The sequence below is a fragment of the Phascolarctos cinereus genome, unplaced genomic scaffold, assembly GCF_003287225.1.
Source record: "Phascolarctos cinereus isolate Bilbo 61053 unplaced genomic scaffold, phaCin_HiC Scaffold_5;HRSCAF=322, whole genome shotgun sequence".
NCBI classification, from domain to species: domain Eukaryota; kingdom Metazoa; phylum Chordata; class Mammalia; order Diprotodontia; family Phascolarctidae; genus Phascolarctos; species Phascolarctos cinereus.
The window spans coordinates 322,790,255-322,817,348 of NW_027555958.1; the positions used below are offsets into that span (position 1 = coordinate 322,790,255).

Below are 27,094 nucleotides of genomic sequence, written 5' to 3' on the forward strand. Positions count from 1 at the left end.
CAGTCCTTCAACTACTTGGAGACTGCTGTCATGTCTCCACTCTGGCCCCTGGAGTCTTTTTTTTTTCTAGGCTATATGATCCTTTGAATCATATTCTTTGGCCTTCACTTTCTTTATCTGGGATTGGATCAGGGTTTTCTCAGGTGCCTATATGACTGATTCTCATTTTATGTTATTTTATTTAACAACATGGTTGTCCTCCTATGGACACTCTGTAGTTTATCAAGGTTCTTCCTTCCTAAACTGTGGCCCCAGTGTTAGAAGGGAATATAATACTCCTAATGTGTTCTAACCAGACAGAGGAGAGAGGGACCTGTATTCCCCTCCTCCTCTGGGGAAGCTATGCCCCTCAGTGCAGTTCAGGATTGCATTAATTGGCTGCCACAACACTCTGCCAACTCATTATCAGTTTTCAGTCCACTAAGACCCCCAGATCTTTTTCAGATAAATGGCTATCCAACCTCCTCCTTCGTCTTAGACTTGTGAAATTGATTGATTGATTGATTTTTTATTTTACTAAGGGAGAAGCCTTCATATTTATCCCTACTAAATTTTATCCTAATAAATTTAATCCATTGTTCTAGCCTGGTAAGACCTTTGGGGATCCTGACTATCATCTAGTCTGTTAGTCAGAGGTAAATAGAGTGCCATGTTTGGAGTTAGGAAGACCTGAGTTTAAATCCAGCCTCAGACATTTACTAGCTGTGTGACCGAGGGCAAGTCACTTTGCCTCTGTTGGCTTCAATTTCCTCAACTATAAAATGGGAACAATAACAGCACCTACCACCCAGGGTTGTTGTGAGGATCAAATAAAATAATATTTGTAAAGCACTTAGTATGGTTCTTGGCATATGGTTGATTCTGTATGAATGCTTATTCCCTTCTCTCTCCTTCTTTCCCTCAGCCATCCCTCCCAGTTTGACATCATTTGCAAATCTGATAAGTGTACCAATTATGCATGCTTGGATAGCCTGCTGGACTTGGAGTTAGGAAGACCTGGGTTCAAACCCTGCCTTTGACTTCTCTTAGCTTTGTGATCATAGGCAAGTCAGTTAACTTCTCTGAAACTCAGTTTCCTCACCTGAAAATGAGGGCAATAATACTTCTAGTACCTACCCACAGGGTTGTTATGGGGTTCAAATGAGATAATGTATGAAAAATGACTTGTTGTATATGGTTGCTATCACATTATTATTATTAATTGTTATTAATTATTATTAATATTAATCATTATCAATTGATGAGTAAACTGAAGCTCAGAGACATGATTTGCCTTGCCCGAGACCATAAAGTAAGTTAAACTAGAATTCAAATTTGGCACTTTTGAATCCAAGTCCAACCCCCTTCTCACAGGCCATGGAGCAGCCAGGAAACTCCATTGGTGAGGCCACCCCTGTCAGATCCAACATTTAGGAAATAGAGGGAAGGAAGAGCTTGGCAAGCCAAAGGGAGGCTGCCATTGGTTCCTGAATTCCCACCAACCAAAGTCCAGAGCTGCAGAGGCAAGACTAGAGCCCAAGGCCAAGACCCATTAGAAGGGGCTCCATGCACTCTGCCAATTTCTACAAAAATCCTAGGAATGCATACTTTGGAAGGGGCCAGAGAGCTCTTAGGCGATCACAGGCTATCCCTAGGCAGTATGAGAGAACAGGCGGAACTGGCCAACACTTCCATACGGTGCCCCGTATGGAAATCACAGCACTGCAGAGGCCCCGTTAGAGGCACGTACATCTTTTTTTTTTTTTAACAGGTTTGGTGTAAGTGGAATGTGTGCAAATATATTTAAGAAAGTGTAATGTTAAAGGAAAGTGCTGGTTGCTGTCTTGGAAATTAATTGCCAGCAAACGGCCTAGCACAAAGCTAAGTGGATCGATATCTACAAGAGAAGAAGAAATAGGCTTTTAACTGCAGAGAGCTTTTCCAGTCCAGCAGTAGATGTGACAGAAACCTCCTTCCACATCAGTCAGTGGAGTCCTTCTTTGGGCTGAGGGGAGAGGTGAGGTTTCCTCTTCTTTGAATGAAAGCCCTCTATTCTCAGGATGGTTTGGAGACTCCATAAAAGTCTGGGTTTGAGGGATGCTTTTAGAAACAGCATTTCCATTTCCAAAATGTATGTGGGCTCCCTCTGGGAACCCAGAGCCAGAAGACAAGGCTAGAAGGATGAATATGGACGTGGAGTCCAGAGAAGACAAATGAAGAGAAGGAAGACAGGGTTACTAAAGTCTAGGACTCCATGGCCTTTTGACTAGTGCTTTCTTTCACAGTGGAAAAGCAGCTGGGCCTGGAAGAGCTGAGTTCAAATCTGACCTCTGACCTTACTAGCTGTGTGACCTGGGGTAAGTCACTTAACCCTCTTCGCCTCAGTTTCCTCATCTGTCAAATGAGCTGGAGAAGGAAATGGCAAACCACGCCAATATCTTTGCCAAGAAAACCCCAAATGGGGTCATGAAGAGCCAGCCATGACTGAAACAAAAGAACAGCAACAAGGGATCCTTCCACCAATACCATGCTCTTCAGGTCAGAGGAAGGACAATCACAATGCCTCCAGCCCTCAGGTTTTAACCAACCAACAAGTAGGGGCTCCCTCATAGAATCACAAGGTGTTAGAGCTGAAAGGGTCTATAGAGGTCATCTGATGCAACCCACTAACCCACCTATTTTACAGATGAGGGAGCTGAGGCCCAGAGAAAAATGCTCAAGGGCACATGGCCAGGGAGGGAGAGATGGGCTGAACCCAAGGCTTCTGACACCCCTCCCCCTAACACACACACACACACACACACACACACACACACACACACACACACACACACACAGAGTCTATGGAGGAGACAGCTGAGCATGATCCCTGAAGTATTTGTATAGAAAATGAGCCTTAAGCAACAAAAGAAGCCTCCAGTATTAGGTTCTGAATTTTTCTGATTCCCAAATGTTTACATGAAGATATATTTTTATTTCTTTCCCCAAAAAAACATGTGTGGGAAAGAATACTGACCTTAAGGTCTTGTCAGAAGAACCAAGTTCAAATCCTGGTTTATGTGTTCAAGAGTAATATCTGATTTTGTTGTTGTTGTTCAGTTCTTTCTCTCTCTCTCTCTCTCTCTCTCTCTCTCTCTCTCTTTCTTTCTTTCTTTCTTTCATTTTCTCTCTCCTTCCTTCCTTCCTTCCTTCCTTCCTTCCTTCCTTCCTTCCTTCCTTCCTTCCTTCCTTCCTATCTATTGAAGACATTAACTGTTATCATTATTATTATTACTACAACCTCAAATAAATTATCTTAAGTGCTTTGCAAACTTCAAGAAGCTATATAGGATTCTGGATTCTGAAAGGGACCTTAGATATTATCTAGCCCAACCTTTTCTATTTTATAATGAGAAAGTTCAGGTTCATCTAGAGAGCTAACTGACTTGCCCAAAGTCACAAAGGTAGTAGATGGCATAGGTGGGGTCTGAACCTTAGTTGTTTTGCTCCAAGTCCATTGCTTTTTTGTTCGTGTTTCCTTCAGTTACCTTTAAATACCATTACTACTGCTGCTGCTGCTGCTGCTACTACTACTACTACTACTACTAATTGTTATATAAGTCAGTGACTGTTGTTATAGCCTTACTGGGCCATTTAGAAGAAAGCTTAAGAAAGAAAACATTGTAATCATCAAACATCTAAAAAGGGTCATTAAGGACATAGTAACAGCCTTGGAGGGCTTTTAACTGGGAGAAGGATTAAATGTGTTGTTTGGCTTCTGAAGACAGAAGGGGAAGTCATGGTGGGGGGCAGGGTGTATAGACTTGATGTAAGCAAACATTGACCGACAATTAGAACTGTTCAAGAGTAGAATGGGCTGCCTTGAGAGGTTAGTGGGTATTCCTCACTGAAACCCCAAGGAGAAGATGGGTGACCATAGCCAATAGGCTATGAGCTGTGAGCTGGATCAGATGACCTCTGAGGTTCTTCCTTCTGACTCTGAGATTATGTAATTCTGGGTATTAGAAAGGGAGAGCAGAATCAACAGATCTGAGTCCCCGTTTTGAGGCTTGCTAGCTGTGTAATCCTGGGCAAGACAACTTTTCTGGGCCTCAGTTTCCTCACCTGTAAAATGATAATAACAATTCATGGGACTGTTGTGGAGAAAGTGGTCTGTCAGCTTGAAAGCATTCAGAGATGTGAGCTGCTCTTAACAAGAACAATAAGAATCACTCTCCTGTATCACGTGTGCTTCTTGGTTGGCTCTTGTGAAACCTGTACCTGGTAGCTTGTAGGAAATCAGAACCAGCCATTCTGTCGTTACACAGCACCTATCAACTCTGGTGAGGAAATGAAGGCGGATGCTAGACCCTGTGGCTGGGCCTCTCATTTCCTCCAACAGCCATGAAAGGCCTTTGAAGGGCAGTTCTTGGGAGTCCTGCTGGTGGAACCCAGAGTGAGGCCATTATTAACATCTCTATTATGTGGCAATTTTGCTTACACCCCAATGGAATCCTGCAGTGGGAAGGGATTCTTTTGTCAAGCAGAGGATGCAAAGGGAAGAAAGGAAGGGGGGTACTTAGGACCACAGGATTTAGAGCTGGAATGGATCTTGGAGACCTCTCATTTTACAAAGAAGGAAACCGGAGGCCTCGGTAGGTAAAATGACTTTGGAGGCAGCATGGTGTAGTAGATAGAGGGCTTGTCTTGGAGTTAGGAAGACCTAGGGATTTTGGACTTTGACACTTTGACCCAGTTCTCTTTCTACTACTCCAAGAGAGCTGGAGGAATGCTGAACTTATTACGTGCCCAGGGCCCTGCACATTTGTCGTTCAGTTGTTTCAGTCCTGTCCAACTCTCCATGACCCCATTTGGGGTTTTCCTGGCAGAGAAACTGGACTGCTTTGCCATTTCCTTCTCCAGCTCATTTTACAGATGAGGAAACTGAGGCAAATAGAGGTTAAATGATTTGCCCAGGGTCACCCAGCTAGTAGTGTCTGAGACCAGATCAGGTCTTCCTGACTCCAGGCTCCTTGCTCGATCTGCTGCATCAGCTAGCTGCCTCACCCTGCATGTAATAGGTGGTTAATTAGAATTTGCTTAATTGAACTGAAGAATGTAGGCAGTCCATATAGGACTTACACCTGTCCCAGTGGAGAAGCAAGGCAGGAATTTGGTGCCAGAGTCAGGAGGAAGGCTTAATGTGGTGCCTGCCGGTCTGGAAGCCCCTCTGAATTGTAAATGAACTCTTCCAGAGCCAAAGAGGTCCAGTCATCACCTATCATCCCACCCAAAGAACTGGAATGTTGGGTGGTGGGAAGAAGAGTCAACACAGTGGAGATTTACAGTCTGCCAGGAGAGAGTTGACTTCTGGGGGAATTCCATGAGAGATTAAAAGAATAAGAAAATTCTAAGCCTTAGGGAGAGATGACTAAAGCATGGAGAGTATCTGAAAGAAAGGACTTACTCATTAAAGGAGAAGGGACAAATAAGAATAAATGTCTATTGCTAGAGCTATAATCAGGACTTTTTGTTCCTGGGCCAAGGAGGGGAGCTAAGGTGGGGAATCTCACCCAAGGGTGTGGGCCCTAGGGAGAGAAAATGGACTCCCCCTCCCCCAGGCTACTGCAGGGTTTCTCTGATGCTGAAAGAATTGGATGATGTTGGGGAGGGGTCCTGGATGTGTGCAGCTCCCAAGGAGAGGCAGCATACCTCCAGATGGTACTCTGGAGACAGTCTCAATTTTAGCTCCCTGAGTATGTCCAAACCCCAAATGTTTCACTTTAGTTTTGGTTCTATAATGTTTTAAAGCTTTAAAAAAAAAATCACTGCCCTTCCCATCCCCACTCTCATACACTGAGAGATTGATACTGCAAGCAAGTGTCATTACTCCCATTTTACAGATGAGGAAACTGAGTCTCAGAGAGTGGAAATTATTTATGTAAAGCCACACAGTTGCCAAATATCAGAGCCACAATTCACCCCACATTTTCTGATTCCATATTTGTTTCCTCATCTAAGAAATGAGACCTAGTTCCCAGTCACACCACTACTACTGATCTCTATAAACCTCTAGCAAAAGTTCTCTATAAACTTGTAAACTCTCCTTTTGTTTCTTATTTCACATCTTTATTTATACAGAGATACTTCATCAGAAAAAAAAAACACTAGTTTTAGATTTTGAAGGCTTGAATTCAAATCCTACCTCCAACTTTGGGTAAGTCATAGTATTGTGACTCTGCTTCCATATCTATAAAATGGGGATAATAATACTGGCACCACATTCCATATGATTTAGTATATACATGAGTTGTTATTCTGTCATTATTTCCAATATTTCATACTTCCCCCACAGAAAAGGTTGTCAGCCACCAAATAAAAATACTAGAAAGTTCTGAAATAATTCAAAAGGAAAAATGTCTTTTTAATGGCTCCTGTGGTTAATTTCAGGAAGCCATGTGGCACAGTGGATAGAGTTCCAGTCAAGAAGACTCCTCTTCCTGAGTTCGAATCTGGCCCTAGACACTTACTGGCTATGTGACCCTGGCTAAGTCACTTAACCCTGTTGGTCTCAGTTTCCTCCTCTGTCAATTGAGATGGAGAAGGAAATGGCAAACCACTCCAGTATCTCTGCCAAGAAAGCCCCAAATGGAGCCACAAAGAGTCGAACACCACTGAAATGACTAAACAACAATAACACGGGTTAGACTAGCTAGCCACCAAAGGTCTCTTTCAATTCTCAGATTCTAGGATTCTGTGACTGAGCATCTGGGGGAATCCAGGTCCTTTTTACAATTCTTGACAAAAATCTCTCCACTTCTCATTTGCATATATATTATATACTAGCCCAGAGATTAAGAATAAGTTATAATTATGAGACGAACAATGACAGTTACAACGCAGAGTTAGCGTGGGAAGGTCTGATGGTATTCAAGATCTTGCTGCTTCGTGTGGCAATTTGTGCATTAGTAAAGACAGACCCTAGGATTCAGGAAGAATTAGAAGAGAATCATAAAATCTCAGAGTTGGAAGGAGGTTCTGCAATATCATCTGGTTCAATTCCTTGCCTAATGTATAATAACAATAATAATAGTAATAGTAATAATAGCTAACATTTATATGAAGCTCGCTATGTGCCAGGCACTGTGCTCAGCACTTTACAATTATTATTTCATTTGATCCTCACAACAACCCTGGGAGGTAGGTGTTTTATAGATGAGGAAATCGTGGCAAATAGGGTTGAGTGACTCGTCCAGGGTCAGCTGGTCAGAGATAGCCAGTCATTGTCTGAGGCTGGATTTGAACTCAGGTCCTCCTGACTCCAAGTCTAGCACTACGTCCAATGTGCCACCTAGCTGTCCCTAAAGGTCTTCTACAATATTTTTAATGCTGTGAAATCAGAGTCCTGCCTATTTAAGAGTTTCTCTTATTCAGATCAATAACTAAAAATTCTTGTGTCTGAGATAAATTAAGTGGTTCCCCCCTGGCCTTTTTGGGGGGTAGAGAGGACAACATATCTCAGGTACAGTTGCTCTGGGAGAGTTGCTGTTGTTGTTCAGTCATGTCTAACTCTCTGTGACCCCATTTCGGGTTTTCCTGACAGATATATTGGAGTGGTTTGCCGTTTCCTTCTCTAGTTCATTTGACAGATGAGGAAACTGAGGCAAACAGGGTGAAGTGATTTACCCAGGGTCACACAGCCAGTAAGTATCTGAGGCCAGATTTGAACTCAGGAGGATGAGCCCAGTACTCTATCCATTGTGCCATCTATTTACCCAGGGAGAAGGGGTAGCCCATTTCCTCTAAAGGTTTGACCTGTGCCCTGTGGCATCACTGACTGCCCACAATCCTACAACCTCAAGGGAAAGACAGGGAGAGGGGAGGAAGGCAGCCCTGGGAGAGGTGTTACAGGTCCCTGGGAGTGACAACCTGAGCCACCAGTGAGGAGCAGTTGTACCCCTAGAAGCCAGGTGGGATAGTGGACAGAGTACTTAGAGTTGGAGTCAGGAAGACCTGAGTTCTTCAGAAACCCTGCCTTATCCACTGACTAGCTGTGTGACCCTCGGCAAGTAGCTTAACTTCTCTCAGCCTCAGTTTCCTCATTTGTAAAATAACAATACCATCTAATAGGAATATTGTAAGCATCAAAAGAGACAATATATGAGAAGGGTTTTGTGAACCTTATAGCGTTCCATGAATGATAGCTATTATTATTATTATTGTGAAGCCCAGAGATGGAAGCCCCTAGCTCTAACCCTTCCCCATATCAATGCCAAGGGGCAAAGCTTGATGACCCCACCCAAGTTATGGCTTTCTTCTTCTTCTTCTTCTTTTTTTTTGAGGCAATTGGGATTAAGTGACTTGCCCAGGGTCACACTGCTAGTAAGTGGTCATATTTGAACTCGGGTCCTTCTGACTTCAGGGCTGGTGCTCTATCCACTAAGCAATCTAGCTGTCCCGTGGTTTTATTCTTATTCATTTTCCTCCTGCTGATAAATAAAGGTACTAGTATCGCTAACACTCATTATGACAAAAGGGAATAAATATTTATATAATGCCAATTATATGACAGGCACTATCTCACCTGATCCTCACAACAACCTTATGAAGGGTCTGAGGCTGTACTTTAACTCAGGATTTCCTGATTCTAGACCCAGTGCTATCTACTGTACCACCAGCTGCCTCCATTATGACAACTAGCATTTATATAGTACTTTATAAGGTCTGCAATATATGTTACAAGGATTACCTCTTTGAGCTTTACAACAGCCCTGCCCTTTTAAAGTAGGTGCTGTTATTTTTTCCATTTTACAGATGAGGAAACTGAGGTAGGCCAAGGTTCCTGAACAAGCGGTCTTGTTCAGTGTCACATAACTCAGAAGGGTCTGAGGTGGGATTTGAACTCAGGTCCACAACTATATCATAGGGAAAAAAAAGGCATGAGGTCACATTGGGGAGTAAATCAGTCAGTATGACCACAGTGGAAGTAAATTTTTGTGATTAATAAATTATAATACCTTTCCCCATATGGTTTGGCTTTGGTATTTAAACAAGAATTAGTCTTCTTTATAGATTTCCAAGTGATTGTTTCCATCTATTGTTAAAACTCTCTCTTACCTACTTCCTGAGACATTTTCGATTGTATCATGATAATTTCTTTCCAGATCAGGTAGTTCTCTCTTTCTCTGTCTCTCTCTGTTTCTGTCTCTCTTTCTCTCTGTCTTTGTCTCTCCTCCCACCCCTCTCTCCACCTCTCTCCCTTTTTCCCCTGCCTCTCTCCCTTCCTCTCTGTCTGAATTTGCTGAGATCTTATGAATATACCATACGCCAAACTCTGGAGGTTTCTTTGATCTGTGAATTATTCCATCTAGACCCAAAGGGCAGTTTAGAGAAACTAGAAAAGAACTGAATTAAATGGAAAACAGACTTTTTCAGAATTCATTCTGAAAAAGAAAGATGGGCTTCATTTGTGAACAGGTCAAATTGAACTCAAATAGCAGCAGGCCAAGAATAACAATTTGGTTTTCTTTCAGTTAAGGTGATATAAAAGAGGTTTCTCAAGTCCCAGTGCTTCCTGATTTGACAAGCTTCTACCTATTGAACTTTTCTACTATTCAGTTCTTCGGAAGAAAATATGTTAGCTTTGCCACTTATTGTATGACCTTGGACAAGTCACAAGCTCCCTGGTTCTCAGTTTCCCCATCTGTAAAATGAGAGAGTTGGGCTATATGATCTCTAAAGTCCCAGCTCTAAGTCTTTGATGCTTAAAAACTATCTATGATCCAATGATTATGGCATAAACTTTAGGAGCCCCCACTGGGGCTGGTCTTTGATTACATAAGGCACGTGCACGTAGAAGGGCCTCAATAAATATTAACTAATTTGAGTTTTGCTCTTGTCCTTCTGAAGGTAACTGGATTTAAAGGAGAATATTAGGGAGTTATTTTAAAAGCTCGAGATTAACCAGAACTTCATAACCTTTTATAATTATGTTCCAGAAGATTTGTTTAATTTTCATAACGGGCTCCTCTGCACACACTGAGATTTCTAGATCACAAAGGGGCTGAAATTCACTTCCTTTTCCAGGAGTCTGGTGTCTGCTTCACTGAGGGAGGGCTGATCATGGAATGAAAGGAAATGTCAAGTGTGTCCTTAGTTTAAAAGTAAATAATTTTTAAAAAATGCTACTCCCTCCATTTCCTGAGGTCCTTTTCTTGGTATGGTACTATCAGATTATGGAATTTTAAATAGCTATTTTTGAGACGGTTTGGAGGCAAATTCTCCTCCACCCTCCACCCCTGCAGAAAAAAGTCAGAGACCCAGAGAAGTAAAGTGATTTGCCCAAGGACTTTACAGGATAATAGATGCAGGCATATTTCCATTTGGGTACAAATAATCTTCCCAGATTCCCTTAATTACTGAGTATGGCTTATTCATGTGGAATAGAAGATTGAGGGGAAGAGGAAAGGTAGTGTGATTCTGTACTCAAACGTTTAACAGTCCTTAGAGATAGTTATAGCCTTTGTAGCCTTCTATAAAGGACACAACTGCTTACGCACATAAAATATCTCCTTTTGTTGAACTGAACAACAGCTAACCCACCACCATGACATGGTATATACAGCAATTGCTATATCAACAGAATAAGAATATTGCTCTGTACCTTTTCCTTTTAACCTCTATGCTGGCTCTATAAAGCTCAATAAACACAATTAGAAACAAAGCAGTCAAACACAATAACAAATTCTCTTGAGAAACTGCTTTAATAGAAATTGGAGAGGCCTTAAGCTTACCTTCTTTTCCCCTTTTGTGTTCTTTCATCCTTTCTGCCCCTCTCTCCCCTTTTCTCCTTCCCCCTCTTTCCTTCTGCCGCTATTTCCCTCTCTCTCTTCCCTCTTTCTCTTTACCTTTCTTTCCCTCGTTCTTTCCCCATTTTCCTTTTGTCTCCCTTTTCCTTCTCTCTCCTTTTCCTTCTTTCTCTCCACCTCCCCTATTTCCTTCTCCCTCTTCCTCTTCCCTCTCCTCCCCCTTTCCTTCTCTCTCCCTTTCCCTTTTCCTCTTCTCTCTTTCCTTCTCTCCTGTCTCCCTTTACCTCTCTCTACCTCCTCCACTTCCCTCTTTCTACTTCTCTCTTTTCCCTATCTTTCCCCCTTTCCCCTCTCATTTCTTCCCCCACTTCCCTCTCCCCTCCCAACTTCCCCTCTCTTTCCCACTGCTCTGTAACATGAATCATTTACTTTCTCATTTCCCTCTCAGAATACTAAATCAAAATTCTACTAAGGAATAAATCCCCCTATGTAACAAATGAGGAAGACTGGCTGTTGTACATTGACAGCTACTGAATTCAAAAAGGGGTTCATTCTGGAGGGAAAGGATGAGCTAGTAGGAAATCATATTCATGACCTTCATTCAGACAGCAGTGCTAAAGAATTTGTCATAAAAACTTCCATTAAATAAACAATCCCTGACTTGATCATTTGGCCTGTTGTCATCCTGGTAGACTCATTTCTGTCTGTTCTAAATGAGCATTTTCTTCTTTGACAATTTTGGGCTGGAGTTGGGCTTCACTTTCAGTGGCTAAATGATCTGTTGGCTCCCTCGGAGATGAGAATTTCAGTTTTGTCATCCTACTTAACCACTTTGACAAAGGTACAAGGGAGAGCCGTTACTAGGAAAAGAACCAAAAGAGGAAAAAAATTGGATGATGTTGCTTTGATGAGCCATCGTTTTGAAATTTGGGTATTTCTGGAATTGTGCCTCTTAATGAGTCTTATTTGAAGACAGGCATCAGGCACATTTGCAGCAACATTTTAAAGAGTCTATGCTATGCTTCCTAATGAGGAACAAGGGGGTAGTGGCAAGGGCACAAGGCTGGTCTTTTCCTTTCTCTGGGACTGTTTCCTCATCTGCAGAGCAGTGAAGTGCAAGAGTGAATAGAGCTCTGGACTTAAGAGTCAGGAAGTTTGAATCTTGCCTCAAACACCTACTGGTACCCTGGGCAAGTCACTTAACCTCTCTCAGCCTCAGTTTCCTCATCTGCAAAATGGAGATAAAAATAGCACCTACCTCCCAGAATTGTTGTAGAGATCAAATGAGTTAACATGTAAAGTTGCTTTGCAAATTTTTAAGTGTTATATAAATGCTAGCTGTCAGTAGTAGTAGACATCACATTTCTGTTCTTGGGACAGTAGTCCCAGCCTACCAGGGCTAGAGGAGGGCAGTTATAAAATAATAATAGCAACTGTCTCAGACTAGAGTTATTGTGCTGATCAAATGAAATAATATTTGTAAAGTGTCTTACAAATCTTAAAGCAATATCTAAATATTAGCTATTATAGTATTAGCCCTTATTACATGTCTCCCCCACCATTATTGCATATGTATTTAATTTTCAGGAAAATTATTTAGTGTCCTAGGAGAGGTATTGTAACTTGACAAAAGATAGCAATATTAACACTCTGCCCTTAATTCTGAGACCTACGTTTCACATTGTAACCCTATTGCCTAGCACAATGTCTGGCACATACTAAGCACCTAAAAAATGCTTGTGGATTGGTTGGTTGAGTAATGAACTTCATTGCTATCATCCCGGGGTTACCCAGTTAATCTGGGAAAAGAAAATCACCAGATTGGCCATAAGGTGACATATTTTTCAATCATAACAAATCCCCAAAGGCACGTCCACTAAGGGTGAGAGGGATCGTGATCTGTGCTGCAGAAACAGAGGGATAAAATCCTTGAAGTATTGAAGTTTTTCATTTTAAAAGAGGTGGGAAGGGGAGGCCCATTGAAGCTGGATTCCATTCGAAGGCACATTGCCAGAATGGGTGACTGAACGAGATGTGACTTGGGGAAGTCGGAGCAGGAGCCATTGCTCCTCAGTGCTTTCAACGTTCCCCATTTCAGAGGGGAATAAGGGACTTTTTACCCGTTTTGTGAGCTGAGTGTCCATCATGAAGTTGTGAACATGCTTCTCGGCTTTGGTGAGCTCCAACTTTCTGGCAACCACAGCCACCACCAGCGCAGTACAGCCGGCACCCTGGGGATGGGAATAGTAAGAAGAGGCAAAGAAGAAAACATGCTGATTACGAAGCAAAGTTCACCCTAAAATGATGAAGAGGCTCTGCGTCCCCACCCTACCTTCCTCAGCGCCAGCCAGCAGCTTGATTCAAAGGAGGCTAGCTGCTAAGTGTAGGAGGAAAAAGAATACTGTCTTAATGCGGAATAGTTACAAAGTCCTTGCTTTGTGGCTGGAGACTGTGGATTCCAAATCACACTTAACCTCTGGGTCTTTGTTCCCTTCCTCTACCCCTAAAGATGTGTGATAATCTCATCTCCCTCCGCCAGGACGGGCTTAAAAATGTATGAAGTGCTTTAAGCAACTTACAGAAGGGAGAAGAGGCATGAAATATCCAGAATGGCCACTGATCCGATTGCTACCTCTATCTCTCCAGCTTGGGAATGCAGGGGAAAACACATGCCTCATCAAACCCATGCACATAAACACACAAATTCTCCCTGAACAGCCCAGGGAGGGAAGGAACACTTGGATAATTTATGAAGTAGGTACTTCATCAGATCGCTGAAAGTTGACTTGCATAATATCAAAAGATTTTTTTTTAAAATCCAATGAAGTTAGAAGAGTAGACTGTCTTGAAAAATCTGTGTTTCTTGGAGGGTACCTCTGATGCTACGTCTGCTGATGTCAAAGTGTCAAGATCAGAGTCTTTTCTGACTTCATTGGGGCTTTCATGCACTTAACCATCATGCAGTGTATATCCATTAAAAAAAAAAAAAACCAAGACGGAACACTTTGACCGAAAGATCCATTCATACACCCTCATGAAATATACAGAATTCCAGAATCTCAGAGCTGGAAGGGATCTCAGGGACCCTGCAGTCCAACTGGTATCTGAACAGGAGTTCTTCTCTGCAACAGCCCTGACTAAGTGGTCCTCCTTGCTCTACTCAGGGACAGTTTGAATCAGGAAGCCATGTGGTACAGTAGGATGCTTACTATCTCTGGAGTCAGAAGACCAAATTCTACTTCCGATATTTTGCTACGTTGTATGACCTTGGGCAAGAAACTTAACCTCCCTGGGCCTCAGTTTCCTCATTTGTAAAATGAAGAAGTTGAGGTAGATGGCCTCTGAGGTCCCTTCTACCTCTAGATCAATGAGCCTATGAATTATTAGGAAACCCAGTAATCCAATGAGCCCTGATTGTTTAGAGAGTCTCTATCTTTCTGCAACTGCTACCCATTGCTCTTTGAACAGAAAAGTCTAATTCCTCTTCCATAGGATAGGTCTTCAAATGCTTGAATTTACTTGTATTTATGTTATGTAAATATACCTGTAATATAAGGCATATTTTATATTATATAATATAAAAATATATTTTATGATCGATTTAAAACATATTTAATATTAATATAAATATATTATTAATATACCATTAATATTATTAAAATATATTTAAAAATATATTATATAAATATACCTGTAAATATAGTCTGTATATATTCTTCCTTTCCCCTAATATTATATATATACATATATATTTATATACATACATATAGTCTCCCCTCCCCCAAGGAGAGGGATAACTACATTTTTGCATTTGTATCCCCTCTTCCCTCAATTCCCAGCATCTTGCACAGAATGGAAAGCTAATAAATACTTCTTGAATTGAATTAGACTGGAGACAGAATGCTCCTAATAAGTCTTCTCTACTCCAGGCTAAATCATCCTATTTCCTTCGAGTAGTCCTCTTATGACATGACCTCCAATCCCCTTCACTCTCTTTTGGAATCATCCCAATTTGTCACTGTTCTTTCTAAAAACATGGCACCCCAAACTGATGACAGTACTCAAAGTCTTCCAAAATAGTGGCATCCTCCTTAATTACAGTAAGCATTCTACTGAAGTGCAGAGAAAGCAAGTGAAAGAGCCAACATTTCACAGTAAATAAGTGATAGAATTGATTTCCTTGACCTTTCAATTTCCTTCCAGTCATCTGAGTCAATAATTATTTGGGAGACTGAGTGGAACAAGGGACATGTTACAACATTTTACTTATTGGTTTTAGTTTATCTTCCTTGCTTTATCTATCTATTTATTTATTTATTTATTTATTCGTTCATTCATTTATTTATTATATGGAATGTCCTGTTTTGATCTTTCTATCAGCATCAGTGAAATGGACAGATTCACTTTTCTCAATATTCATTTTTGGTCCGCTGATCAATACTCTGACACAGCTCACAGGGTAGCTGATCTCATTCTTTGCTAGTCAAACAGGGGCCACATCTAAACTCCTAGAGACTGAGTGATCCCTTCATTCTCTGACCTAGTTCTACAAGTTTGTGGAAACTAACAGTTTGATTCACTAGTTATCAAATGATGTCAGTTCCTATATCATCCTTGTCCAAGAATTTGAGGTGGAGACATGCATCTTCACTTAGGTAACTGACCAATAACATTTCTGGTTCATTAAATCTGTTAGTATTTTAAAAGTCACTCATTTGTAAGAAGCTGGAAGGATTTTTTTTAATAAAAGATGCTGCAGCATATCAGATAACAAACAGTTGGGAGGAAAACATTTAGCCATTTTTGTTCCCAGCTCTCTAATTTTTCATCTCTTTCTCTCCTTTCCCACAGAGTTATAAAGAAAAAACCTATGTACATTTTTGGCATAGCTGAAGCTGGCACCATCTCCTCTCATCTCACAAATGCTCCCTTTAAAAGATTCTGGCATTTCTCTCAGGATTGGTCAACTACCCACTTCAATTATGATGAAGGAAAAAGAGAAGGGTCTGTGTGAACTGTCTTTTTCTCCTCTCTGTTCCTGTAGTTGGGACTGTTGGTGGCCTTCTTTTCATCTATGTGGAATCTGTGTCCAATTTTGAATGAAATTGAGCAATGGGAAAATCCAGTTTGTAGTTATTACTAGATAGGTAGGTTTTCAAAAGCAAAGCAATGAGAACATCAGAAAAATCTAGTCCAAAATAAATACCTGGGCAACCTTTCCCCTCAACCAGATCAGAAAGAACCCTTCTTCTTTATATTCTGTTACAATAGAACTTTTGCCAGAAGCCCAGAAGATATGGGTGCACCATAGAACATTAGAAATATGGAATTGGAGATGCTGTCCATGAGCTTTATCCTTGTTCATCCCCCCCATCTACCGGCAAACCTATGCCTAAATTCAATTTAATTCAACAAGCATTTATTGTCTATTGTATTCATGGTACTGTCTTAAGTATTGGTGACGCAAAGATAAAATAAAGAATAATCTTTGTCTTTCAGATGCTTATATTTTAATTATCTCAGACAGGTAAATGGTGGTGGAATAAAACTATGACCCACCTCTTGTTGGGGCAGCTAGGTGGCACAATGGATAGAGCACTGGGCTTGGAATCAGGAAGGCTCATCTTCCTGACTTCAAATCCAGCCTCAGACACTTAGTGTATGTGTGACCCTGGGCAAGTCACTTAAGCCTGTTGGCCTCAGTTTCCTCATCTGTAAAATGGGCTAGAGAGGGAAATGGCAAACTACTCCAGTATCTTGGCCAAGAAAATCCCAAATAGGGTCAAGAAGAGTCAGACATGACAGAACAGCAAACAAACACAAAAAAAGCCAAGCCTCTTGTGTGCTTTGTAGGAAATCTATTAAAAATTGATCAGGATATTTCATTACCTATATGTAAGGTTATATTCCCCCATTTTCTTAATGGAGTATACTGAAAAGCTCACCATGATTCACAGTCCATCCAGCTGAACTGCAGGGAGCCTCTGATTGGAAATGAGAGCATTTTTATTGAAGGACCATCTGTCTTAGACAATTAGGAAAAAATTTTGGCATGGAAGCAGGTAGATGAACAAGCTGTTATTTCTCACTTTCTTCTAATTTAAATAGAAGATCATAGGACCATAGATCTAGAGCTTGAAGAATGTTTATAGGTCATCTAGTCCAATCCCCTCATTTTACAGATGAGGAAACTGAGGCTCTGAGGGAGAACATGAGTTGTTTGGGGTCACACAACTGGTAAGTGTCTAAGGCAGACTTAGAACCTAGTTCTTCCTGCCTTCAGGTCCAGCACCCTATCACTACCTCAGGGTCTGTTTTAAGTCACTATGATCTCAGCCCTGAATTTAAATTCCAAAGAACAATGGATGCTTAATATTTCTTTTCCTCCTCCTCCTCCTCCTCTTCATTCTCCTCCTTCATCTTAGTCTTCATCTTCATCTTTATAAAAGCTGTAATATACATGAAGTCAGGGAGGCAGCCAAGATTAGCTTCTTGGAAAAGTTTCTTTAGACTGGCAGCTTCCTGAGGACTAGACTTGGGGCCAACAACCCCCGGGAAATGGTGTACCAAGGTTCCAGCCCCTTCCTTCCGGTTTGCGAAGAGGAGTGCTGATCCTGTGCCAACTGTCACCAGAGAGGGGGGTATGTGTGTGTGTGTGTGTGTGTGTGTGTGTGTGTGTGTGTGTGTGTGTACAAAACTCCTATGACTCCAATATTTCACTGGCTGCTAGCTCCCTCAACTCCCTCCAGCAGTATACCTTGTAATCCTCCCACCCCTCATCCTATGGGACTCTTGTCCATATCCTCCCATAAATCTTCCTTAGGAAGGACCACACAATATAATGGGGGAACTCTTCTAGAGGAATCTAGATCTGTGCATCCTAATGGAACATGTTAATTATCCTATATAAGTGAGATCACTTTCCTTTCCTGGTCAGATGTTTATGTTGCAGTCAACTCACATCTCCCTTCACCTCTCCATTTCCCTTTATGTGATCCTTTGCTTTAATTTTTTGGAGCCCAGGGGGGTTCTATAATGTGTAGCCATACAGCACCACTAGACAAATTGTTGTTCAGTCATTTTTCAGTTGTGTCCAATTCTCTGTGACCCCATTTGGGGGTTTTCTTGGCAAAGATACTGAAGTAGTTTGCCATTTCCTTCTCCAGATCATTTTACAAATGAGGAAACTGAGATAAACAGGGTGAAGTGACTTGCCCAGGATTACACATCTAATAAATGTCTGAGGCCAGATTTGAACTCAGGAAGATGAGTCTTCCTGACTCCAGGCCCAGTGCTCTATCCACTGAGCCACCTAGCTGCCCCACACAAATACTGATGCTCAAAGGATGGGCCTCATCAACTGGACAATGGCTAAACTAGTTGTGTTACCTAACTATAAGGGAATATTACCATGCTACAATCAAAGACAAATATGAAGAATGCAGAGAAGCTTGATGAGACTTACACGAACTGATGCAGAATGAAGTAAGTGGAGTCAAGAACACATTACGAATGATGACTACAACATAAATGGAAAGAACAACCCAGTTGAAGGTGAATGCTGTGAAATGTAATGGCCAAGGTTGGCCCCAGAGTGGCCCCACTTCTTTGCAGAGATGGGAGAGGACAGTATATAAGTATGGAATAATAATAACTAACATTTACATAGCACTTACTGTGTGCCAGGTACCGCGCTAAGCGCTTTACAACTAGCACCTCATTTGATTTGAATGCTACATATAAAGTCAGACTGCTTTTTTTTCTTTAATACGTTGGTTAGTTCTGATTAACTGTTTTTTTCTTCTTTCTTATAAGTGTTGGCTCTCTGGGAGAGGGAAGAAGGAGCTCATTGGAAAATATGTGTGACATAGAAACAAAAGATATCAATAAAATTTATTTTTAAAAAGATGTTCCAGGTTATATAGGCTCCTATTCAATGTTGTTGTTGTTACCAGACCTGTAACTTTATCTGTGTAGGGAGCTTGTGGTAAGGAACTTCCTCTGTCAATTCACACCTGCTCCTATTTGCCTCAGTTTCCTCATCTGTAAAATGAGTTGGAGAAGGAAATGGCAAACCACTCCAATATCTTTGCTAAGAAAACCCCAAATGGGGTCATGAAGAGTTGGACATGACTGAAAATGACTGACCACCACCACCAACAACTAATACCATCTCAGGGAGTTGCCTGAAGCACTGAGAGGTTATGTGGTTTATCCAGAGTCACACAGATGGTACGTATGTGGCAGAGATATGACTTGGACCCAGGTCTTTCTCACTCAAGGTCAGCTTGCTACCCATCAGAACACACTGTCTCTCATATAAATAAATGCCTAAGTAAACAAAAAGAGATCTATAGTCTAAGCCAGAAAATAACGGTTGATTGTCAGGACATTTAGAGAAAAGTAGTATTGGACTGTGAGATGAACTTTTTGGATACTTCTCTTTCATTGGGTGATGTCTGATTTCTTTTCACGCTGATACCTTCATCTGGCATGCCCTCCTCCCTTATTTCCATCTCTTTAATCCTGCCCATCCTGAAAAGTCCAGCCCAAATGCCTTCTTCATGAAATCTCTCTTAGGCCCCCTGCTAAGGTTTCTTTCTTCCAGACTAAGCCCTCTAAGTGTAGCAATCTCTCTCTCTTCTTTACTCCCATAAAATAGGCCTCACCTCTCCTGTGGTGCATTTATCACATTCAAAATGACTTGTAGATTTATGGCTGGAAGAGACTTTAGAGATCGTAATTCCAACCTCTTCCCCCACCCCCCTCCTATTTCACAGATGGGGAAACTGAGATCTATAGAGGGAAAGTGACTTGCCCAGTGTCACATAGAGAGTAAAGAATAGAACTAGCATTTGAACACAGGTCTTTGGACTGGAAGCAGTGGGGGTATATTGGAAAGACCACTGGAATCAGAGGTATGGGATTCAAATCCTGCTTCTGACACTTACTACCTATGTGACTTTGAGCAAGTCACTTACCACCCCACCCACCTCAGTTTCCTCATCTGTAAAGTGAAAGGATTGCCTAGATGGCCTCTCAGGTCCTTTCCAGGTCTACATTTAGGATTCTATGACTTCAGATCCAGTCTGCTTCCCACCATGCCATGTTATCTTTGTTGTATTCTTGTTAGCGTCCTTATTTTATCATCCCTGAGAGACTCTCAGCTCCTCCAGGGAAGGGCCCATGCCTTATTCATCATTGCGTCCCTCCCCTTAGTACCTTGCACTCTGTAGGCAATGAATGATGAATGAATGTTAAGAGGGTGGAAGTGCCATGGTTTTAAGGGATGGAACAGGACATTAGCACAAAATGGCTGATCTTGGCCCAAGAGAGACTTACTGTGCGTAAACATGAGAATTTAGAGACAGGCTGGTCGTTTGGAGACAGCAGTGAAGGAGGAGAAGACAGAAAAGGGTGAGCAGCTGCTTATGTGACTACTATGGGGTCAGAATGTGGAGCAAATCTGTGACTCAGACTTTTTACCCTTGGATGTGCCAAGTACTGAGTCAGAGTTGACACCAACCCTAGGTCTTATTTGGAGTTATTCTGATTCTCATTCCCTCAGTGAGAAGAAATGGTAAGTGGATCTTGTGAGTTGGCTTTTTTTTCCCTTCTTTTTCCTAGGAAGACAGGTGGGGCATGACAAGCAGAATATGATCCCAGGGACGAGCAATGGGGAAAAGAATGGCCTGAGATGGGGCGAAAATACCTAATTGATTTATGGGGCTTGGAAACAAGCCAGAGGCTCTGGACTCCTCCATTCCTGTCCTCCTGCTTTTGGTTTCCAAGAAACATTTCCCAGCTGGAAAGCCTTTAGAAGTTGGGGGAGGGGGGCAAAAAAAAACCATCCTGAGGGGATAAAGATGATGTGTCCTTAACTAAAGAAGCAGAAAAGAAAATAACACATAAATGAAAGTGACAAATGTAACAGAGGGGCCAGGAGAGCTTACAGCTGGATGCCTTGGTTTCAGCAGATTCCTCTTAACAACTAGAATAACATCAATTGGTTTGAGACTAAGTGATCCTTGGTAACTGCGTGGGTGTTTCAGGAGAGAAGTTTATCTTCTGAAATGGAAACCCACCAAATGTCGTGCTGAATTCTCTGTTCCCTATCCACCACCACCTCCCCTCACCACCGCCCTGCAAAAGTGACTCTGCCCTGTCATTCCCTTTATTACCCCCTTCCTCCTGAGGCTCACCTGAAGCCTAAATAAATACACTTATTTCATGAAGCTTTTATTCGACCTCAGTGTCTTTAACAGGCTTTGACAAAGCAGTTTCTGCCAGCTGCTCCCTATAATTCATTAATGCTTCATACAGTATGGCCCAGAGAGCCCAACTCACTGTAATGAAGCTACAACGGAATGGGCCTACGCTGGCCAGGTTGTATGTCATGCCTTCAGAATCTGAAGGGAACATTACAGACAATGCTTCAGAGTCCCAGCATCCTCTCTGTTTTAGATCTTCAGTGTAATAGTGAGAAGGTTTGCAAAACACTTTGCGAAAATTATTTAATTTATCCTCAGAACATGGGTGGGGGGGGTGTTTGGCAGGGATGAGGGAATTAGGTGAAATTATTATCATTCCCATCTTACAGAGTAGGAAACTGAGGCAGACAGCAGCCAGATGACTTGCTCAGGGTCACAGAGCTAGTCTCTAAGGCCAGATTTGTACTCAGGTCTTTCTGACTCCAGGTCCAACACTCTATCCACTGTGTCACCTGCCACTATATATAACATGATACATATTAATATAATGTATTTATTATATATTTTATAAATATAAAATAAATATATCACACATTTATTATGTAGTTTATAAATGTAAAATGAATGTACAGGTTTATTATATATTTTATAAATATAAAATAAATATATTACATATTTATTGTTATATACTGTATGTTAATTCTATATATAGCTTCCTTAATGCTTCAGAATGTCTGTGATAAAATTTTCTCCATTGAAAAAACTAATAACACTGTACTTTGACCTATCTGCTTTGGGGGGTATAGAGGGAGAGGGTGAAGTCTTCCAGATCCACCAGCTCTATGCCAGTCACGTCAAGTTGCTCAGACAATTATACCCCCTGCTTAATAGCTGATAATTGCACTGCTACTGAGATAGCAGAAAGAAAACAATGATTAAGGCTATTTACAGCATGCATACACAAATCCTTCCTCTTCGATTGCGAGTAGGCCTGGCCCTGGTCTTCACGGTGTCCATGGTAACCAAACTGTAAGGCCTACCATTAGTAAGTACACTCGAAATAATAATCAGGAGATATACATAGTATTAGCAGGTTTGGGGGGGGGGGCGGCATGGGGAGGAGGGGACGCAAACCCTTGAAAGGGATGACTCTGCATGAGCAGGGAAGTTTCATGTTACAAAAACACCACCAGGGTTTCTCAATGGTGGCAGACTACAGAGTGAGGCAGCTAATTTACATTTGGATGAAAATCCTGACAATGAAGATGCAGAATGAGAAGTGCATTTTTTGGACATGACCAAAGCAGGAATTTGTTTTGCTTGAATATGCATACTTGTTACTAGGTATGGGTTCTCCCCGCCCCCTCCCCAGTGGGGGGGAAGGGAGCTGAGAGGAAAAGAAAATAAATAGTTGTTAATTGAAAAATAAGAGTTAAAAAAGAGAAATATTAACGATGAGTAGAATAAAGCACTTTTGTAAAAAAAAATCATGTATTTGAGCAGAGGAGTTTTGCTCAAGAAAGAGACTTGGAACACCCCGAATTTTTAATAATGAGGGGGAACTGTGGATCCCTTATTGTCTATACTTTTTTTCTTTTGTTACCACCATTTCCCCAGGGAAGTGGAATCACCTTTCAAAGAAACCATTGTCTAGCTAGCCAACAAATGAGGTAATGGACTGGGCAGGTTAACTGATTTGCTTCAGGTCACAAGACAAGGAAGGGGCAGAGCCAAGGTCATCAGGAAGGAGTCATTCATGCCCATGCCACTCACCTTTTCCAGATAGGAAGCATGGAGATGAGAGATAGTCAAGAAACCCGTGAAATGGTCAGTATAGGGGTTGTTTCCTGGATGTGTTGAATTTCAGTGCTGGGAGAGAGAATGGCTGGTGTTTAAAAATAACAGCAAGGTTGACAGCTTGGTGCATCAATCAGATGGCTGCCGAATCACCTGGCCTGTCACTGATTGAGTGGGTTGACATTGACCAAATGATGTTTCTGTGGCAGAAATTCTAATCTTCCAGGGGATGTTTTGATGAGACTCAGGAAAGTCTTCATCATTCCATACAATTTTGCAGCCTTTGGTTAAGAATAATTCCCCCTACTTGTTGGTGAAGGTTGGACCTGTGCCATGCAGTTTCCTGATAAACTCTTAGAGGTGTTTGTTCCTAAGGCTCACATTTAGCCATGATTTATCCCTGCATTGGTACTGAGCGATTTGCTATTAACTTTTATATCAAAAATTGCTTGCTAATATAAGCCACCCAAACTTTTCTTCAGAGTCTATCCTTGGAAAAAACAGAATCATGTCCTACTCTCTTTGCCTCATACCAGTCACTAGCCTGGTACCCAATACCACAAATAATTTTGACTGCACAGTTGTCTGCCTATTTGTTACTTCTAAGACCTGGCTGTTAATCTCTTGGAGAAGCCAACAATGGTGCTCCCTTAGAATTCAGGTAAAGTCTGGCTGGGTTTAGGTCAGTTGAGACAAGGCCTAGAAAATGCTTAATGGCAAAATCAGGAGGGGAGGGGTACTATAGACAACAGTGGGGTTGGTGAGGAATTAGCTTAAACCTCAGAGAGTGAATTTGCCTCTGAGTTACCAAGATGATACATAAATATTCAGAGAATCAGAAGGAAATTCACGGCCAGTTGGTCCAACTCTTTATGCCTAAGAAAGATTGCTCTTAAACCATTGAAGAATAATCACTGGCTTGCTTAGACTTAAAGTTCTGTGAGGAAGTAGTTTCTGTCCTTTTAAATCATCCCTTTGTCCACTGCCAGGGAAAGGAGATATGAAGGGAGTGGTGCCATATGTCCGCTAATAATGGAGTCACATTGCCTTTTGCAAATGGGGCTTGCTGAGCTTCTTGGAATGCTCTTCTTTTCTCATCTCTGCCTCAGAGCACCCCTAGCTTTCTTCAAAACTTAGCTCTGTTGCCACTTCCTGCACGAAGCTTGTCCTGACCCTTCCACTTCTAACTGCTCTCCCTCTACTGAAATTTAATTGTATTTACTCTGCATATATTTGACATATACTTATCAGATACACATCATTTATTCCCAGTAGAATGTAATCTCCTCGAGGGTAGCAACTGTTTAATTTTTGACTTTGCAGCCCCAGTGCCTGGCTTAATACACAGTAGGTGCCCAATAAATGCTTGTTGAACAGAACTGAATTGACTAAAAGCATGAGAAGGGTAGAACAATAATAAATGATGATTTTTCTATAGCACTATAGAAAGCTACAGAAGCTTTACAAATCACTTCATATCCCTTCTGACTTAAATCCTCACAACAACCCTGTGAGGTAGGTCATACAATTATCAGTGTGCCCATTTTATAGATGAGGGCACTGAGGCTCAAAGAGTTCATTAAGTTAGTAGCTCAGTGTCCAATGGGTAGAAAATGGCAGAACCAGGACACAAAACCAAGGTTTTCTGACATTAACTCCAATCAGTGTTTTCTCCATTTGATCTGCTGCAATCAAAGTAAAAAGGCCAACATTTCATTTTAGGCTAAACTTCATAGAGCTTTAAGACCCAGGCCTTTTAATGGGCTGGGAAACTCCTTTTATGAAGGACAGGGATTTTAAAACTTGGGGAAAAAAAAAAAGAAGTCTGAAACTAAAAAATGACCTGTAGGAAGCCCTGACTTTTCATGCCCAATTGTACATGCATCATATGGTACCTGGCATGTAGTAGCTGCTTAATAAATGTTTACTGATTAACTGACATATGCAGTCAAAGAAAAGTGCCATCAGTTTTTAACATGAAGAATAGTGTGAAAAACATTGTGGCCTGAACAAGAAGTATGAGCTCATAGTTTCGATGATAGAGAAATTGGGAGGAAAAAGATTATATATAATATATACTCACCATGATGCCAGTGAGAAGACAGACACCTTTTCCACAGTATGTGTGAGGAACCATATCCCCATACCCAATGGAAAGGAATGTGATGGAGATAAGCCACATTGCACCCAGAAAGTTACTAGTTACATCCTGTTGGTCGTGGTACCTGCCAAGAGGAACACACACAGTATCGTGAATAGTCACTCAAGAGACCAAGGGTGGTAGTCAAACATGGGAAGGACAAGAAAATCAGAGATTCTGCTGCTGAGGTCAATGGCCTAATGGCATCAGGGTGTCAGGGCTGTCTCCAGATACCTTCTGCCTCGTGGATACAACCCCTGATTGTGCTTGTACCGAAGTCTGCATATTTGAAATATCCTATTATGTTTATACTCTACTATAACTCTCCTCCTGGAACTGATGAGATATGTTCTGATGAAATCTTATAGCAAAATTTAATTTCCCTTACTAAAACGATAGGCTCAATGTAGATGGTGCGATTTATCTGAAACTATATAGTTTCATAAGTCACTCAGCTGGAGAACAGGGAAAAAAAACTGTCCAAAAGTACAAAAAAAACCCCCAAACCCTACCCCCCTACCTTTCAATTTCCTGTGAGGAAATTTTACATATTCCCAAGAAATAAATTTTATGCTTGGCTGGAGGCGAGGCTGCTCTGACTCAGTGAGTAGTACAGGGTACCTCAAGTCAAGAATGGTTGTGATGACAGGTATACCCAGCACAACTGTGTCCTGTCCATGGTGTTTATTAATAATGCCATTAGTATGTTATAACCAAACCTCACTGTGATGCCACAAAACCCAGCTGACCCACTGTTTGCTTTCCTAAGGGGAGACTTGGTATCACCTTTCCTCTACATCATCTTTACTATTGCCATATAGCTTGCTACACATGTGCAAACAATGTTCCAAGAGAACCAGCTGCTCCCCTGATAACATTGTTTCCCCTAACACCATCTTTTCATGGAACCACTAATGACCTTCAATAGGGGCATTTGTAGAATTCAAAGTGCTCCCTTCCCTAGTTGTATCACAGACTTGTCATTGCTAATTTGAGGAAGCCACAAGTTGAAAGTGCTCTTCTCTGCAAATTACTTTGTACTTACTGAGTATATGTTTCACATTTATTTCCCTAGGTACATATTGCTTTTCCCTAATGGAATGTAAGCGCCTTGAGAGAAGGAATTGGCTTATTTTTGTCTTTGTTTCCCTAGTAGCTGGCACATACTAAGGGATTAAATAATGCTTGTTAAATTGAACACTCTCCTTCCTGTTTTCTACACACCTCCTCCTCATCCCCTCTACACCCGCATCCCCAATCATTGTCCAATTTGTGAATTCATCCATCCAACCTTTTATTAAGCATCAATTGATGATAGGACATGAATGGGGCTGGACCCGTGATTTCATTGCTCTAAGGAACACCCAGATAATTAATGTGGGTGCTTTCTTTGCAACTTGTAGTCTTACGGGTTCACCTAGAGCACCTAAAGATGAAGCTTAAGGTCACACAGCTTGTATGTACCTGAGGCAGGACTCGAACCCAAGTCTTCCTGGCTCCAAGGCCAACTCTCTATCTACTATACCACATTCCTCTCTACAAAGACAAAAGTGAAAGATATCAGTCAAAGTAAAATGTTGAACAAAAGCCACTACATGAGGCATTATGTGTGTTTTTAGACAATCAACAATTATTATTATTATTTAAGAAAATCATGGTCATGGGTTGGAGTCAGAAAAAGTATAGAAGATATCACCTTTGCCCTGTAAGAGTTTACAATCTAGTTGGAAGGACAAAAATCCACACATAAGGAATGACCACTCAATTTACCAAGAATTTGTTGAATACCTGGTACCCAATGCTTCCTGGCATTCAGGTAGACATAAAAGAAGTCTGGTCTGGTTCACCACACTTAAGAACCTTACTTTCTTATTGTAGGAACACAACTTATACATGTGAAAGAAGAAGAGAAGAAGAGATTGGATAATAATCGAGTTTTAAAATGAAAAGTATTCAGAATAAGTATTACAGAAGATCAGGAAGAGAAAAAGACCTCATGTGCCAGTGGCCCTATGGAGAAGATGAAACTTGAAAGATTTGACCACATGGAGAAATGGGGCAGGAGGAAGGAATTCTAATGAAAAATGAACACTTTGGGTGTGGGGAATGACAGAGGGGAGGAGATCTATCTGCTTTGGATGATGTGTATTATCATATAACAGGAGATAATGGTGCCTAGA

General features: G+C 41.4%; 1 protein-coding gene and 1 long non-coding RNA gene across 2 annotated transcripts in view; one reads left to right on the plus strand and one right to left on the minus strand.

The window, feature by feature from the left end:
• KCNN3 (potassium calcium-activated channel subfamily N member 3) overlaps positions 1-27,094 on the minus strand; it is a 297,364-nt gene that overhangs the window by 24,766 nt on the left and 245,504 nt on the right. Inside the window, 2 exon segments of the mRNA XM_020991956.2 lie at positions 12,887-12,997; positions 24,858-24,999. Coding sequence (XP_020847615.2) covers positions 12,887-12,997; positions 24,858-24,999 — 253 coding nt within the window.
• LOC144457770 (uncharacterized) lies at positions 4,240-16,264 on the plus strand. The gene is made up of 3 exons (XR_013487256.1): positions 4,240-4,613; positions 6,100-6,175; positions 15,618-16,264. It is a non-coding gene; the product is annotated as an uncharacterized LOC144457770 (long non-coding RNA).